The sequence below is a fragment of the Ambystoma mexicanum genome, chromosome 14 (assembly GCF_040938575.1).
Source record: "Ambystoma mexicanum isolate Mex_15411 chromosome 14, UKY_AmexF1_1, whole genome shotgun sequence".
NCBI classification, from domain to species: domain Eukaryota; kingdom Metazoa; phylum Chordata; class Amphibia; order Caudata; family Ambystomatidae; genus Ambystoma; species Ambystoma mexicanum.
The window spans coordinates 108,371,580-108,384,543 of record NC_090940.1 but is presented as its reverse complement, the minus strand read 5'-3'; the positions used below and the strand labels follow the sequence as shown (position 1 = coordinate 108,384,543).

Here is a 12,964-nt window from a genome sequence, read left to right as displayed (position 1 = left end):
ACAGCACCGTGCCCACGCGCTCTGCGGCATTTTTTACGGGCGATAGAGCTCACCACCCCCGCGCGTACCTACACCGCTCCACGCTACGCGGTCACGACGTCAGCGCACGTCACGTGACGCGAGTGTGGAGCGCTTTTCCTCTTTTCTAGAGGCGGTAGGCCTCGTCCCTACATCGAGCTCATTCTGAGCAGCAGCAGCGCCACGAGCAGACGCCCACAGGCAGACGTGCACCAGGTACTTTCCTTGCTGCCCCTGCACTCCAGTTTAGCCGGCTTGATTCCAGCTTTTTCACTTACCCTTGCTGCTGTCACCCACCTCCTAGTCTTCCAGTGTGACAGATCTTACAGCACCAGCCCAGCCTGCATTACAGGTACCCCTGTCATACTCAGCATTCCGCTATTGTCACGCCCATGTTTCCCCCCACCCCCTTCCCTTGCCCTTTCCCACCTGTTCGCCATGTTGAGACTCTGTTATTTACACCGGTGACCAGGCACTCCAATTTATCCTGTTACCCTGCACTTCCAATTAATATTGGCTCTACTCATTTGGGCAAGGTGTCTATTAAGCACTTTTCAATGATAGAATGACCCCAATTTTCTCTTCCTCCTCCCCTATCTTCATGCTCTCCTTTCTGTTTTCCCCCCCCTTCCCCTTTTGTATCCTTTCAATACAGCTATTGCCCTGGTTTCACATCCCTGAAACCTTGATTGATTCCTTATGTTGAACAACGGTCCTGAAGAAGATGGTTCAAATCACTAGTAGCCATTGAAACCGGTCGACCCTACAGGTCATGAGGGCTCTCATGACCTACAGCAAATATCTCAATAGGAATGAACCAGATATTGCACGAACAACCTTTCCAGTACACCCCCAGATGCTATGAGGGTGCATTTTTAGAAGAGCTCTCTCCCATCTCTTGGCCCCTCGGCTAAAGAAGTCTCCCCTGTGTTTTAACCCTTGTGCATCTCCAAACGGTCAACACCTCTGTTTTTCTGTTACCCACGGGAACCATTAAAGAAACCACACAGAACACAGAAAATGGACAACTACCCCGATCTACATCGGACCATCATCTCACAGTTCCAGAATCTAATCCCCAGTTCTGAACAGTGAAGCTCTTATCCCCTTTGGAGTTGCTACTTTTCCTGTAATACCATGCCCTTTTGAACTAGAAGTGACCTACCCTCTCTTGATTTTTTCAAGCATTAAAAATATTCTTTCCTACAAAACCGTTGCTTTTGTGCTACCATCCTTGATCTATATTTAACGGTTCAAAGGAATCCAACGGCTTGTCCGTGCTCTCCTTTTGTTGCTTTATCCCAACAACATACCCTGTTTGTTACTACACGTCTGAAAGTCTGTGCCTGCCGACAGATGGGAGCGGGTACTCCACCACCGGATCGCCTGACGGAACGTCTCGTTGAGAGGGATCCTGTCCTCGAAGCTGCCCGTCGACTGGATCCAGCGGGTGTCGAGGAACTCCTATAAGGGTCTCATCCGAAGCCTGCAAAAGCACACCGGATAAATGCAGGAGGACATCACCCCTAGGAGGGACTTGATGGATCTTACCCTGGCCATGTCCGTGGCCAGCAGACGCTGCACCTTGCCCAGAATGGTCCTGGTCCTTTCCTCCAACGGCGAGGCCAGCTGCGCCACTGGGTCGAGCTTGGCTCCCAGAAACAGGGCGACTTGCGACAGAACCAGGTGGGATTTTGGAAAGTTGATGGATAATCCCAGGTCTTTGAACAGCTGGACGGTCTTCCCAGTGTGCTCCACGGCTAGCTCCCTTGTCCTTTCCCGGATGAGCCAGTCGTCCAGGTAGGGGTAGACGTGGATCCCCTGTAGGCGCAGCCGCGCCGCCACCGGTGCGAGGCACTTGGTGAACACCCTGGGTGCCGACTTCAATCCGAACGGGAGGGCCTTGAACTGGTAGTGACGCCCTTGGACCACGAAACTGAGGAACTTTCGGTGTCGTTTTAGAATGTGGATGTGGAAGTACGCATCCTCCAAGTCCAACGACGACAGGAAATCGCCCTCCTCCAGCTGTCCCAGCACATGCTGGAGGGTGACCATACGGAACTTCTGTGCCTTGATGTACTTGTTCAGTCGTCGTAGGTCCAGGATGGGGCGCCATCCTCCTGTCTTCTTTTTTACGAGGAAGTACCTTGAGTAAACTCCGGAGCCCCGAAACCTCTTTGGGACGAGCTCGATGGCACCCTTCTTGAGCATCGCCCTTACTTCCAACAGTAGTTGAGGGATGTGATTTTCCTTCCTGGCCACGGGTGGAACGCGAGGGCACTTCTTCTGAAACTCAAGGGCGTGCCCTTGGGCCAGGGCGTCCAGCACCCAACGGTCGGTGGAGATGGACTTCCACACGCTGACGAACCTCGCCAGCCTGCCTCCCACCGGGGTGCTTCGGCAGGGGCCCGACCCCATGGTCGGTTCAATCTTGTTTGGAGGCCGCCTTGCCTCCTTGACCTTCTTGTCGACGACGACGACGGGCACCACCTGACTTGCCGCGTCCCCTGTAGGCTTCCTGGGACGAAGATCTTGCCGCTTGGCGGTAAGTGGAGGAGCCACCGCCGGATCCCTTGGAGGCACCTTGTCTGCCTCCGGAGCTCCGAAAGGACGGCCGTCGTTGTTGGAGCACTCCCAGTGCCCGGGCAGTCTCTGTGTCTGTCTTGATGGCCTGAAGGGACTCATCAACCGCCTTCCCAAACAGGTTGTTCCCGTCGAAGGGCATGTCCAAAACCTTGGTTTGTACGTCCTGGCGGAAATCCGTGGCCTTGAGCCATCCTCGTCGTCTCAAGCAAACGCCGTTGCCCAACTGACGGAAACCGGTGTCGGCGATGTCCGTTGCCACCGTGATGGTGTGGTCCGAAGCAATCTCCCCCTCCTGTAGGATATCAAAGGCCTCAGCCCTTTTGGCGTCCGGAAGGAAGTCTAACAGAGGGGCGATTTTGAACCACAACTCCCTGTCGTAGCGGGCTACGATAGCCAGGGCGTTGGCTGCCTTGATAGTCGTCGCTGCGGATGAGATGATCCGTAGTCCCATCGTGTCCAACTTCCTGCCCTCGCCGTCCGGCGGGGAAGTTGATGTCGAGGCCGATGCCCCCCCCCCAGCTTTCTTCCTTGCTGCCGCCGAGACGACCGAATCCGGGGTAGGTTGTGCCCGAAGGCACAAGGGGGCAGTGTCGGGGACCCAGTACTTCTTCTCGTACCGGTCCCTTTTTGCCGGCGCCGTGGCAGGGTTCTTGAGGAGGGCGAGCCCCTCATCCCAGATGTCATCAAGAAGCGGTACGGCGAGGACCGTCTTCCTTTTAGCCTCGCGCCGTTGGTAAAGGAACCCTTCTTTCTTCTTTTCTTCTGGGCAGAGTTGGAAAAGCTTGGATGCCCTGGAAATCATGGCATGAAAGGATCCAATTTCGTCGGGCGGGGACGCCCGAACAGGGGGCGACGGGGGACACGTCCCTTCGTTGTCACCGTCGTCATCTGTACCTGTCGTAGCCGTGTCCGTGCCTGTATCATCCCCGTGGGTAGTAGACCGGGGGGAAGGCAGAACAGGCCGCAGAGGTGGGAGAGGTGGCGTAGGATGCGTCCTCCTCCTCTTATGCGGTGGACTCTCTGAAGGTCCTGGCTTCGGTTCCCCCGTCGGGTCTGGCTCAGGTACCTCCGTCGGGGGAAGGGGCAACCTTGTCCTTATCTCCGAGCATAAGGACTGAATCGCTGGCAAAATGGCCGCTGAGGTGTCCTGCGGCGCCGGGCACGAGGGCTCTTGAGGAGCCTTGTCGGCGACACCGTCGCTCTCGCCGTCGCCCTCGTCGGGATCCCTCCCGATGGGCTGGGCCTCTTCCACGACTTCGATGAGCTCTTCTTCAGAGGTCGTGTCCGTATCCACGATGGCCACCAGCCCCTCCCCCACCTTTTCCAATGAGGACATCGTGGGGGTCTTCTCAATGGGCCTGAAAGACGACTCCCTCTGCGGTGGCAGGGAGACTCTGGGTCCTGAGGGCGCCTCCACTGGTGTAGCCTCCACAGGCTGAGCCAGGGTCGCGGCGACATCCTCAATCGAGGTCTTGGCAGGGTGAATTAAGGCCATCATCACCTTCTGGACGCCTGGGGCCTTCACCTTGGGGGGAGGGTCCGAGCCTCGCTCCCCCTCTGCCGGAATCTTCGAGATTGACCGGGGCCTCTCCAGAAGCTTCGCCGGGTTCTCGGACTTCCTCTTACCCGAGCCAGAGCGTTGGCTCGTGGTTGATGGCACCAGGGAGGATGCGCCCTGCCTGGCAGCCAAGGAGCCCGACCGTTCGGCGCTCCCGGTGCCCGCGGACTCCTGGTGCTTAGCCTTTTGTTGGGCCCCCGTCGCCGGGGCACCCTCACAGGACTTAGAAGACCGCTCGGACTTCTTTTTCTTCTTCTCGCCTGACGGGCTCTTCCCTTACAGCCAGTTGGCGAGACGGAGGTGGCGATCCTTCATGGTCCGCTCCGACATGTTCCCACAAAACGCACAGTCCTTCTCCTTGTCCGTCTTGTCCTCATGGAGACAGTAGAGGCATAACGAATGCTCGTCCTCCTTGAAAACATTCTGAAGCTGGCATCCAGGGCAGGTCCTGAACAGCTTCCCGGGCGTCGAGCTTCCTTTCTCCTGGGCCATGTCTGGGGTAGGCCTCGGAACTTCTGGAATCCTCCAAAAGCGTAACTCGACGAAATCTTCACCCTTGAGGGGCTTAGAAAACTCTGAAACGGATCCCTGTTGTTCGGATATAGAAACGGTGGAGCTTGAGACTCTATTTAACCGAAAAATGAGAAAAATCTCCTGAAAAAGCGCAAAAACGCAGCAAAAGCTCGAGAGCTACAGCACGAGGACTCCCAACACTTGAACGTGCGGTAAAAATCTGAGGATGGCTGCCGGAGGCGGGGCTTAGGGAGAGGGCAGTCATTGGCTGGGGGCAGTATGACCCAGAGACCAGTGATTGGTTACTACTAAGAAAGACAGATCAGAAACAAAACTGATACTGATTTTTTTCTATACCGAGGATTGCCGGCCTGACGACGGGGAATATTCATGAGCATGTGAATCCATGCCAGACCCCATGCTGGAGAACTTTCATTCTCCGTTTTATAGATTAAAACAAAAGGGGCCACATCCTCCAAACATTTGCATACACTAAGCTTTGTGAAAAGCAGGCAAAGTGAAAAAAGGCCACCTTTGCCCAAGGGAACCCCATTTTGATTACAAAAGGTCAAGGAGCGCCAATGACATACCAGCAAAAAGAAGGACCCTTGTCTCTGTCCTCTACGGCCCCAAAATAAGAACACTTTGCTGTGACCAGAAGCGCAGTGACTTACAAGAAAATTGAAGGATTCTCCAACAGGATCTTCTCTGGTATGTGACTGCTTCTGGCCAAGCCCTGCTGGCCTTCCAGCAGTAAGAGTTTGGTAGAAAGTATCTTTAATTTCTGCATGTCCATCCTGTGCCAGTGGCTGGCCTGGCCTCCAAACTATTTTTATTTGTAGTTGAGAGCTCTGGAATAGCTCTGTAGTAAATTAGGAGTTGCCAGAAGCAGCTTGGGTTTAGACCAGCAGTCCTCCACAGCAATCACACAGGTTTGCGCTGGAGAACATAAGGAGATAGTTGGAGGAGAATCTCAGAGATTTGGTCCTGTGCATCTTAAAAATGCTCCAGGCATCGCCTTATTTGCTCCTTGACATGGTTTTGTGTGTCTGGCCCAATGACCTCAGGAATCTTAATATTAAAACGGACAACATATATGCTACACACAAAAACTTGAAAGTTTGCTCAGCGAATTAAGTGCACGCCTTTGAGATCTGTGTGCAGCCCACAATCGCAGGTTCGACTCCTGCGACTCATCCCTTGACCCTTCCGAGGCCGATAAAAACGAGTACTCTCAAACGGAGTAATAACACCTATAGTCAAACTGCTTATAAGTGGGAGAAATCAGTCATGAAATACTGTGTAGAAACATGACATTATTATAATTTATTGCTAAAGTTAGTTAGGAAATATAGGTTTGAAACATTTCCTTTGAGTCAACTTCTGCCATTCCTGAAGTTGGTGCTACTCAGTTATTGATATAACATAGGTCTTATTAGGTATGGGTTTACCTTACATGCCTCAGTCACATAATCCTCACTGCTGTAATAGGCAATTGTCTCCCTCTGGTCCCCTGTTATAATCACGCATACAAATGGGAGGGAGCAAACCAACAGCCAGAGCATGTGTTTTTCTCCTTCCTGGTGGGAGTAATGCTGTGAAACTGTTTAAAAACTATACAAACAATTTACTATGTACAGACCAGATTACCAAAAGCACCCTGGCAGTAAAAAGGCAGCAAAATACATTCCCATATAGATGGAACCGCACATGACAGAAAAGAGTGTATTGATAACTCGGAAATCTTGGAAGGCATGGGTTTTTGTTCTTTTGTTTTATATCCATTTCCAAAATGAGTCAAAAATACATTCCTCCATATAAGTGTATGGCGGGAGGTGTTTGCATTGATTCCTATGCAATCCACCACTTTAAGCAGGTGCATAAAGCTTGAGGATTCCAAAAGAATCCAGAGCATATCGCCAGAATGGTCTTATGTGATCTGGTTGGATCTTTTGGGTCAAACGATTATTCCGTTTTTTTACTTGCATGCACATATATGTGGGGGAAGGCCCCCCCACAGCCGGACCATGGTATCCCCACATTAGTTATTCACCTAAATGCACCCACCACACATATTTGGGGCAAACATAATTGAAATGTTTTTGATGAAATGGGATTCGACCAATTCTTTCGCGTCCAAACCTTCCGTTACCTGCCAGCATCAAAACTAGATGCTAAAGTAGAGGGCGCGGGTGGCAGGGTCTTACATTTCGATCCCATTACCCACTCTGCCTCACAAATACTTAAAAATGGCCTGGAGCAGGAAATAAGCCCATAAACTATGAGTAAACTATGCAAGTTGATCCAAGAGGAGGTGTTCAGACAGGTGTACATGTGTTATGCTTGTCTCAACACCTTCTTTAACGATCTGGGGGATTTTCATTTTGATTTGAGGCAGAGTGCATGCACTGAATAGATAAACCATGTTAGTCATTCTTCCCTGCTCCACCTCAAAACAACATCTACATGGCATTTTCATGCTGGTATTAAACCAATAGATTTCTATTGAGTCTACCTGCCTTTTACACCCATAGAAATCAACTGTAAATGGCTCCCAATATCACTAATTGTGGGAGGCGTTTACACCTTACCAAAAATGTAATGGGAAAGGTGTAAAGGTGATTATGCTGACGTTTTACACTTTAGCTTTCCACTGTGTGGTGGAAAAGTTACAATTTGCATGCAGGGTGCCTTTTCACAATAATTTTAAAGAATGTTGTCCACTCCAATGCAATTACCATTATTTTTTTAAATAGCCCCATTAGAATTTTGCACATTTTTCCTGACTCCTGGCATGTGGAGATGGAAAAAACTGATTTTGCAAAATCTACAAATAGTAATAAAGCAGTGGCAAAAACAATTTAGCTCGAGCCATAATTCGGTAGGTTTTAAAGCAGTCCCCAAAATGGAGTCAAAGAGACCCCCTGTTTGTGCACAAACATTACACCTGGGATTTACCTGGTCGACGATACTAGCTGCCCATCCTTCTTCCACTCAGTATTAACGGCTGGGAATATGGCAACTTTGCAGAGTAGACTAATGCTCTGTCCTCTGTCCACTTCGAGCATAGAGGACTCTGTGCTGCCAACTGCAGGCCTGAAGAGGGGCAAACAGGAAGAGGAGTTTAAGCATTATTCAGAAACCCTGACTCCAACAGGTGAGAGTGCGAAAAAGAAACACTAATCAAACCTCAAAAGTATGCTTCAATATTTAGGTGTGCATGGGAGTGTGTGGGATTTAGCCTGCGATCCAAGAAACCTGATTGGTTGGCTCCCCTCATCCCCCACCGTGGGTGCTAATAAAAAGTATTTGGGCAGAAGTTCAAGAACGGTATAGTACCTCAAATGGCTCAGTGCAATGTAGACTATCACTGGTCTCAATTCATCGTTGTACCCCGGAAATGCTTGAGTGGAGGCTGCATCTGCCTCCCTCGATAAGGAATGTGTTGAGTATTTCTCTAGCTATAGATAATTTTCCTAGCTCACTGAAGAGCCCTGCCCTCACCTTAGTCTTAAAGAAAAAGATATTGGGCCTCATTCCAAGTCTGGCGGTCTGGAAATAAGGCTGCCAGTCACAACATACTGGCAACCTTTCCGGTCCGCCAGACTACGAAATTGCCTGCAGGAGCCGAATCTCCCGGCAGGTCTGACCTGCCTGGAGAACCGGCCCATGCAGGCTTGGTTTTCACAGAAGCACCGGCACCATTGGCAGCGGTGATAGTGCTTCCGTTTCCCCATTGCCCTGGAGTCCTATGGGACTCCAGAGGAATGGGGACTTACTGTTTCCATGGCCCAACATCCTGGTCTGCCACCCGGTCATAATGTCCCAGTGGCACTGGGATGTCAGGCGATGGAAATGGTGTTACGAGGTCGGTGGCAACCCACCGGCTGCACCGGCGGTTTACAGGCAACCTTATAATGTGGTCCATTGTAGCCAAAGGTAATTGCCATGCCACAGAAAAGGCCACAGGTACGTGAACATTCCTGGAAAAGGTAGCGGTCTCCCATATATTGACCTTTATTGAAGAGCACCTTGCTCTGCAAAGTGGGCACATTGAAAGGGCCTGATTGCTATTGGCATATTGGATTGTTTTTACTTTGAGGAAAAACATTTTTTTTCAGATGAACACCTATGCCCGAAGACCCTCCGCGTTGGCCTGCTGTTTGCCCTTTGTGCCCAGCATGGCATGGGTTTCTTTCCAGGAGGGTGATATTAGAACTGTGTGGCATTGGCCATCTGTGGCTTGGCCTGTTGTGCATGCCTGCCTTGGGGGTATGTTTGGTGCATGGACAGCCACTTTGTGGACTCCAACTCACATCACCTTCCATTTGGTCTAGGCCAGTGGTAGTCAAACCTTTTTATGCTGAGCCCCCCTTCAGTAGAAATATTGCATCTGAGACCCCTCCTTTTAGAAAAAATATTGGTGCTGAGCCCCCCCAGATACCAAATATGCGTATATTGTCTATTATAAGCAGTCACTGTACTCATTTGGAAGAGTATTGCGTCCCCTTTGAGATCCTTTGGGGCCCCCCGAGGGGAGGAGGCAGCCCCACAGTTTGAATACCACTGGTCTAGGCACTTCAAGATCTATTTGTCCTTAACATTTTGGAGGCTTTCTTTTTTAAATTGATTCGTGTCTAAATGGTGAATCTCTTTCTTCCCATTCCTGTCCATTAGGCTTTATGTAATGTGACCTCACTCGTGTCAAGATGTCTGCATTCTGAAGACTCTTGATGTAGCCCTGGCCTTGATAACATTGTATTTCGATTAAATGCCCCCTCGCCAGGTTGGAGGCAGCGAGACGGTGCAGAAGAGAAGTGCGCATGTACAGAGCACGTTCAGAGACTCTGGACTCAAAGTAGCGTACTCAAGAGTAAGGGAACGCATCATGATCAAAGCACTTCCTGTTTTGTATGGCTCCACCCCGATTCCCGCTCTATTTAATATGGTGTTGGAGCGGTGCTTTATCTCACGTGCAGGTAACAACACTGGAAAGGGACTCGGCCAGTGAGTTCCGGGCAGAAGGCTGCTGTTATATATTCAGCGACAGGAAAGGACTGCAAGAACTTTAGGTGCCTTATATTAGGACCAGCTCAGGGGCTTCCGTTGACGGTCAAAGGAATGCATAGGTGTAGTGCAAACCCTAAAAGATTATAGGGGTGCTCGATTTAACACTTTGCCGTAACTTTCACTGGCCTGAAAGAGTAGTTGGCAATGCTGGTCTGTAATCGTCGATGGAATCCATTAAAGGGAATACCCGAACACCTTTGCAGGAAGCTCTTCCACTAGTGGTTTAGGCATAGTGGAGGCTCCCACCATGGTTGTTGAGGACTCCATCAGCTTGTGTCTGGTCAAGCCCTGACAGGGTCTCTATTCAGAGAGCATATCCCGTACCACTTCATACCTAGTGTCTAAAATAAGGTTACTTGTAAAAGATATAAAATGCAGGTGCTTACCCAATACTGAAAGTACTGTTGCTTACCCAGTTGCTAAAAAAACGTTTCTTACTCTTACCATATAATTTCTTGCCTGACTTCCAAACTTCTAAATGTTCCTGATGCTCTACTTTAAGTATTATGACTTAGGCAGACCCTGAAATGGGGTTGCTTATGCAGTATATAAAAAGCCTGCGTGGTACTGCTCCAGTACAGTAGTGGGCCTCATTACAACTCTGGCGGTAGCCGTACTGTTAAAAACGGCACGGCTGCCGCTGGAGTTGCATTTTTTCCGGCACCCATGAATGGGCAAAAACCATGTCATGCCGAGTTAGGTGGACCCAGTACTTGCCCATTTTCGGGTGCCGGAATCAAGGGCCTCCCGATCCCCATTCTGCCCCGTAGGGCTGAATGGGGATGGGGACGTCGGATGCACCGGCACAACTCTGCATGTGCCCGTGCCTCCGACGTGCTCTGCTCGCAGGTGCCGTTACACCCGCCAGGAAAAACCTGGCGGGTGAAACGGTTCCCGCGAGCAGAGCACATAGTATGGCAGTCCGGGAAGTACGGTACCGGCATGCTTACCGGTACCATACTTCCCAGACCGCCATGCTCGTAATGAGGGCCAAATCAGCATAAAGCAGTTTCCAATATAATTAAATTCAAAGAAGACTTTTTTAATCGCTTTAAATTCAGATTTCTTACCACTGCTTTCAATACCCCTGCCATTCTCCGTTTTAACAGTAATTTCTTGATCATGTTGCACTTCTCTGTGTGAGGAGCCAAAGTGTTTCATTTGCCCATTAGGTGCCGAAAATACAGCAAGGACCTGGTCCTATGGGGAGCGCAGCTACTGTACACTGTCCTGCGTGAGTGATTTTGGATTTAAATTTGGAACAGCAGTTAGACATGCGCCAAGAAATGCAGCACCTGTGCTGTCTGTCCTGGGCAGGGACTCCTTGATATCACGCAGCCCATAGCTAATAATGGGCACCGAGGGATAATCGACGCCCAGCCGAGGGTATTCATTGAAGGACAAGCAGACGATTACTCTTGCTTGCCTGTAATATATCCACTGTAAATGTGTTGAAGAGCTTAAATGGCAAAAGTGAATATTGACTACGAAAGCCACCAATGATATAGCTTTATAGACCAAGGGAGGTGCCATTATCCCAAGCGATAATTACCCCTTTCGGGGTCTATAAGGCTACTAGCACATAATGGTAGTAGCAATACATATTTTGGAGCTTTGGTGCAGAAGTACAAAATGGAGTTTAATAATGAGAAAGTAAATCAACAAACTGAGTTAGTAAATTAAATGTGGTTATATTTCGTAGTATTTACATAAATGGCTTGACTTCATACATTGAGCATTTCAATTTCAAACTTGGTTAAAATGGTGGGGTTAACATGAGCATGCATTAGGGGTCGTCAAAAAATAAGAAAGTGAAAGCATTATCCCATGTGTAAGCTTTCTCAATGGTGTGCTAAATATTTTGTTGCAATGAAAATAAAAGGTTCTCTTAGAGAGGAAGTGTCTTGTTGAAAGGCATCTTGTCTGGAATGTGCATTGTTGTTTCTCTGTCTGCTTTTGAAGATAGAATATTGAGAGTGAAGTTAATACCAGTAGCTATTGACTGCCCTCTGAACATTCTGATTGGCTGATTTAATGTGCTAATCATGTTTAATGCATGCCTGGGATAAAACTAGGAAACAGGGTTGTGCATAAGCTATGGACTAGAATTCAAACTCTTTACCTGGGGATTGAATGCTGATGCGGTGACAGATTTTCTGGGTGTTGTCCATCCTGCGTGCCTGTGATGGTCTCTGCTGCTGAGGGGTTCTTGTGGTGCTTTCCCTCGCGGTGTCGATGGCGCCCAGTGATGATTTTCCACCGTTCAGATGTGCCGGCCTCTCCAGACACATGTTGTCGTCTACCCCCGTTTACAATGGCCTCTGAATGGATTTGATCAGTATCCCCAGTTTCTGCTTTTTTAGGGTCCAAGACTCTTCGATGCCCTTCGTGTACAGTTTGGCTGCTGGTGTTGAGATGAGATTCAACTCTCCCGCCTGAACTGCCATCCACATAAATTATCTTTTTCAGGTTGTCTCTTTCGTGGTGAAGTCCGACACCTTGATGTGGCTCATGCAAGTCTGGCCAGACCTGAGTAGTATGCAATGAGTGGTGGGATGCATGGCTCCCGCTACGTATCGACCCTTGGTTTTGGGATGTGAGATCCACTCTCACCGGGTCCTTGTTGTAGTTGTGCTCAACATTCATACCAGTGGGACGCTGGCACAAGCTTGCACACTCCTCCTCAGTGGCAAAGTTGTTCTTGTTGCCATGGCAGCCACCGTACCAGAATCGGTTGCATTTGCCAACATCAGGCACAAAGTACCATCGTGTGGTCCAGTCTGCGCAAGGTCCATGGGCGCTTACAAGCAGGCACGTTACAGGGTAGGCTGGGACAAAAGTGGAAAGAACAGATAGGCTTAGAATGCAATTGAAATAGGTCACAGAATATGTATTTATACAGGAGGAACAATGTTCTTTTGATTGCAAAAGAACATACAATAGATAGGAAATCAATTTGACGGGAAGCTTCATACAAAGGAGTGATTTGGAAATGTATTTATTTAATGTGTTACAGTTTATAAATAAAGTTTTCACATTTAACAAAGAAATAGATCTATTTTACAATCATAATTCATTACATTATACATAACTCATTAATAGTAACTACATAAAATGATTACATAAAAAGCAAGAATGAATATAAAAGAAAACAAAAGAGAGAAAGGTCATAGAACCTCAGGACAATTCTACAGTATACTCGCAAGTTATTAGCCTATA

General features: G+C 49.1%; 1 protein-coding gene across 4 annotated transcripts in view; it reads right to left on the bottom strand.

The window, feature by feature from the left end:
- PAPLN (papilin, proteoglycan like sulfated glycoprotein) overlaps window positions 1-12,964 on the bottom strand; it is a 1,044,076-nt gene that overhangs the window by 186,587 nt on the left and 844,525 nt on the right. For all 4 annotated transcript variants that reach the window (XM_069638639.1, XM_069638640.1, XM_069638642.1 and 1 more), the window contains 2 exons: window positions 11,868-12,573; window positions 7,634-7,771 (listed from right to left, as the gene is read on the bottom strand). In XM_069638639.1, the coding sequence (XP_069494740.1) occupies window positions 7,634-7,771; window positions 11,868-12,573 (844 nt within the window). The remainder of the gene's footprint in view (window positions 1-7,633; window positions 7,772-11,867; window positions 12,574-12,964) is intronic.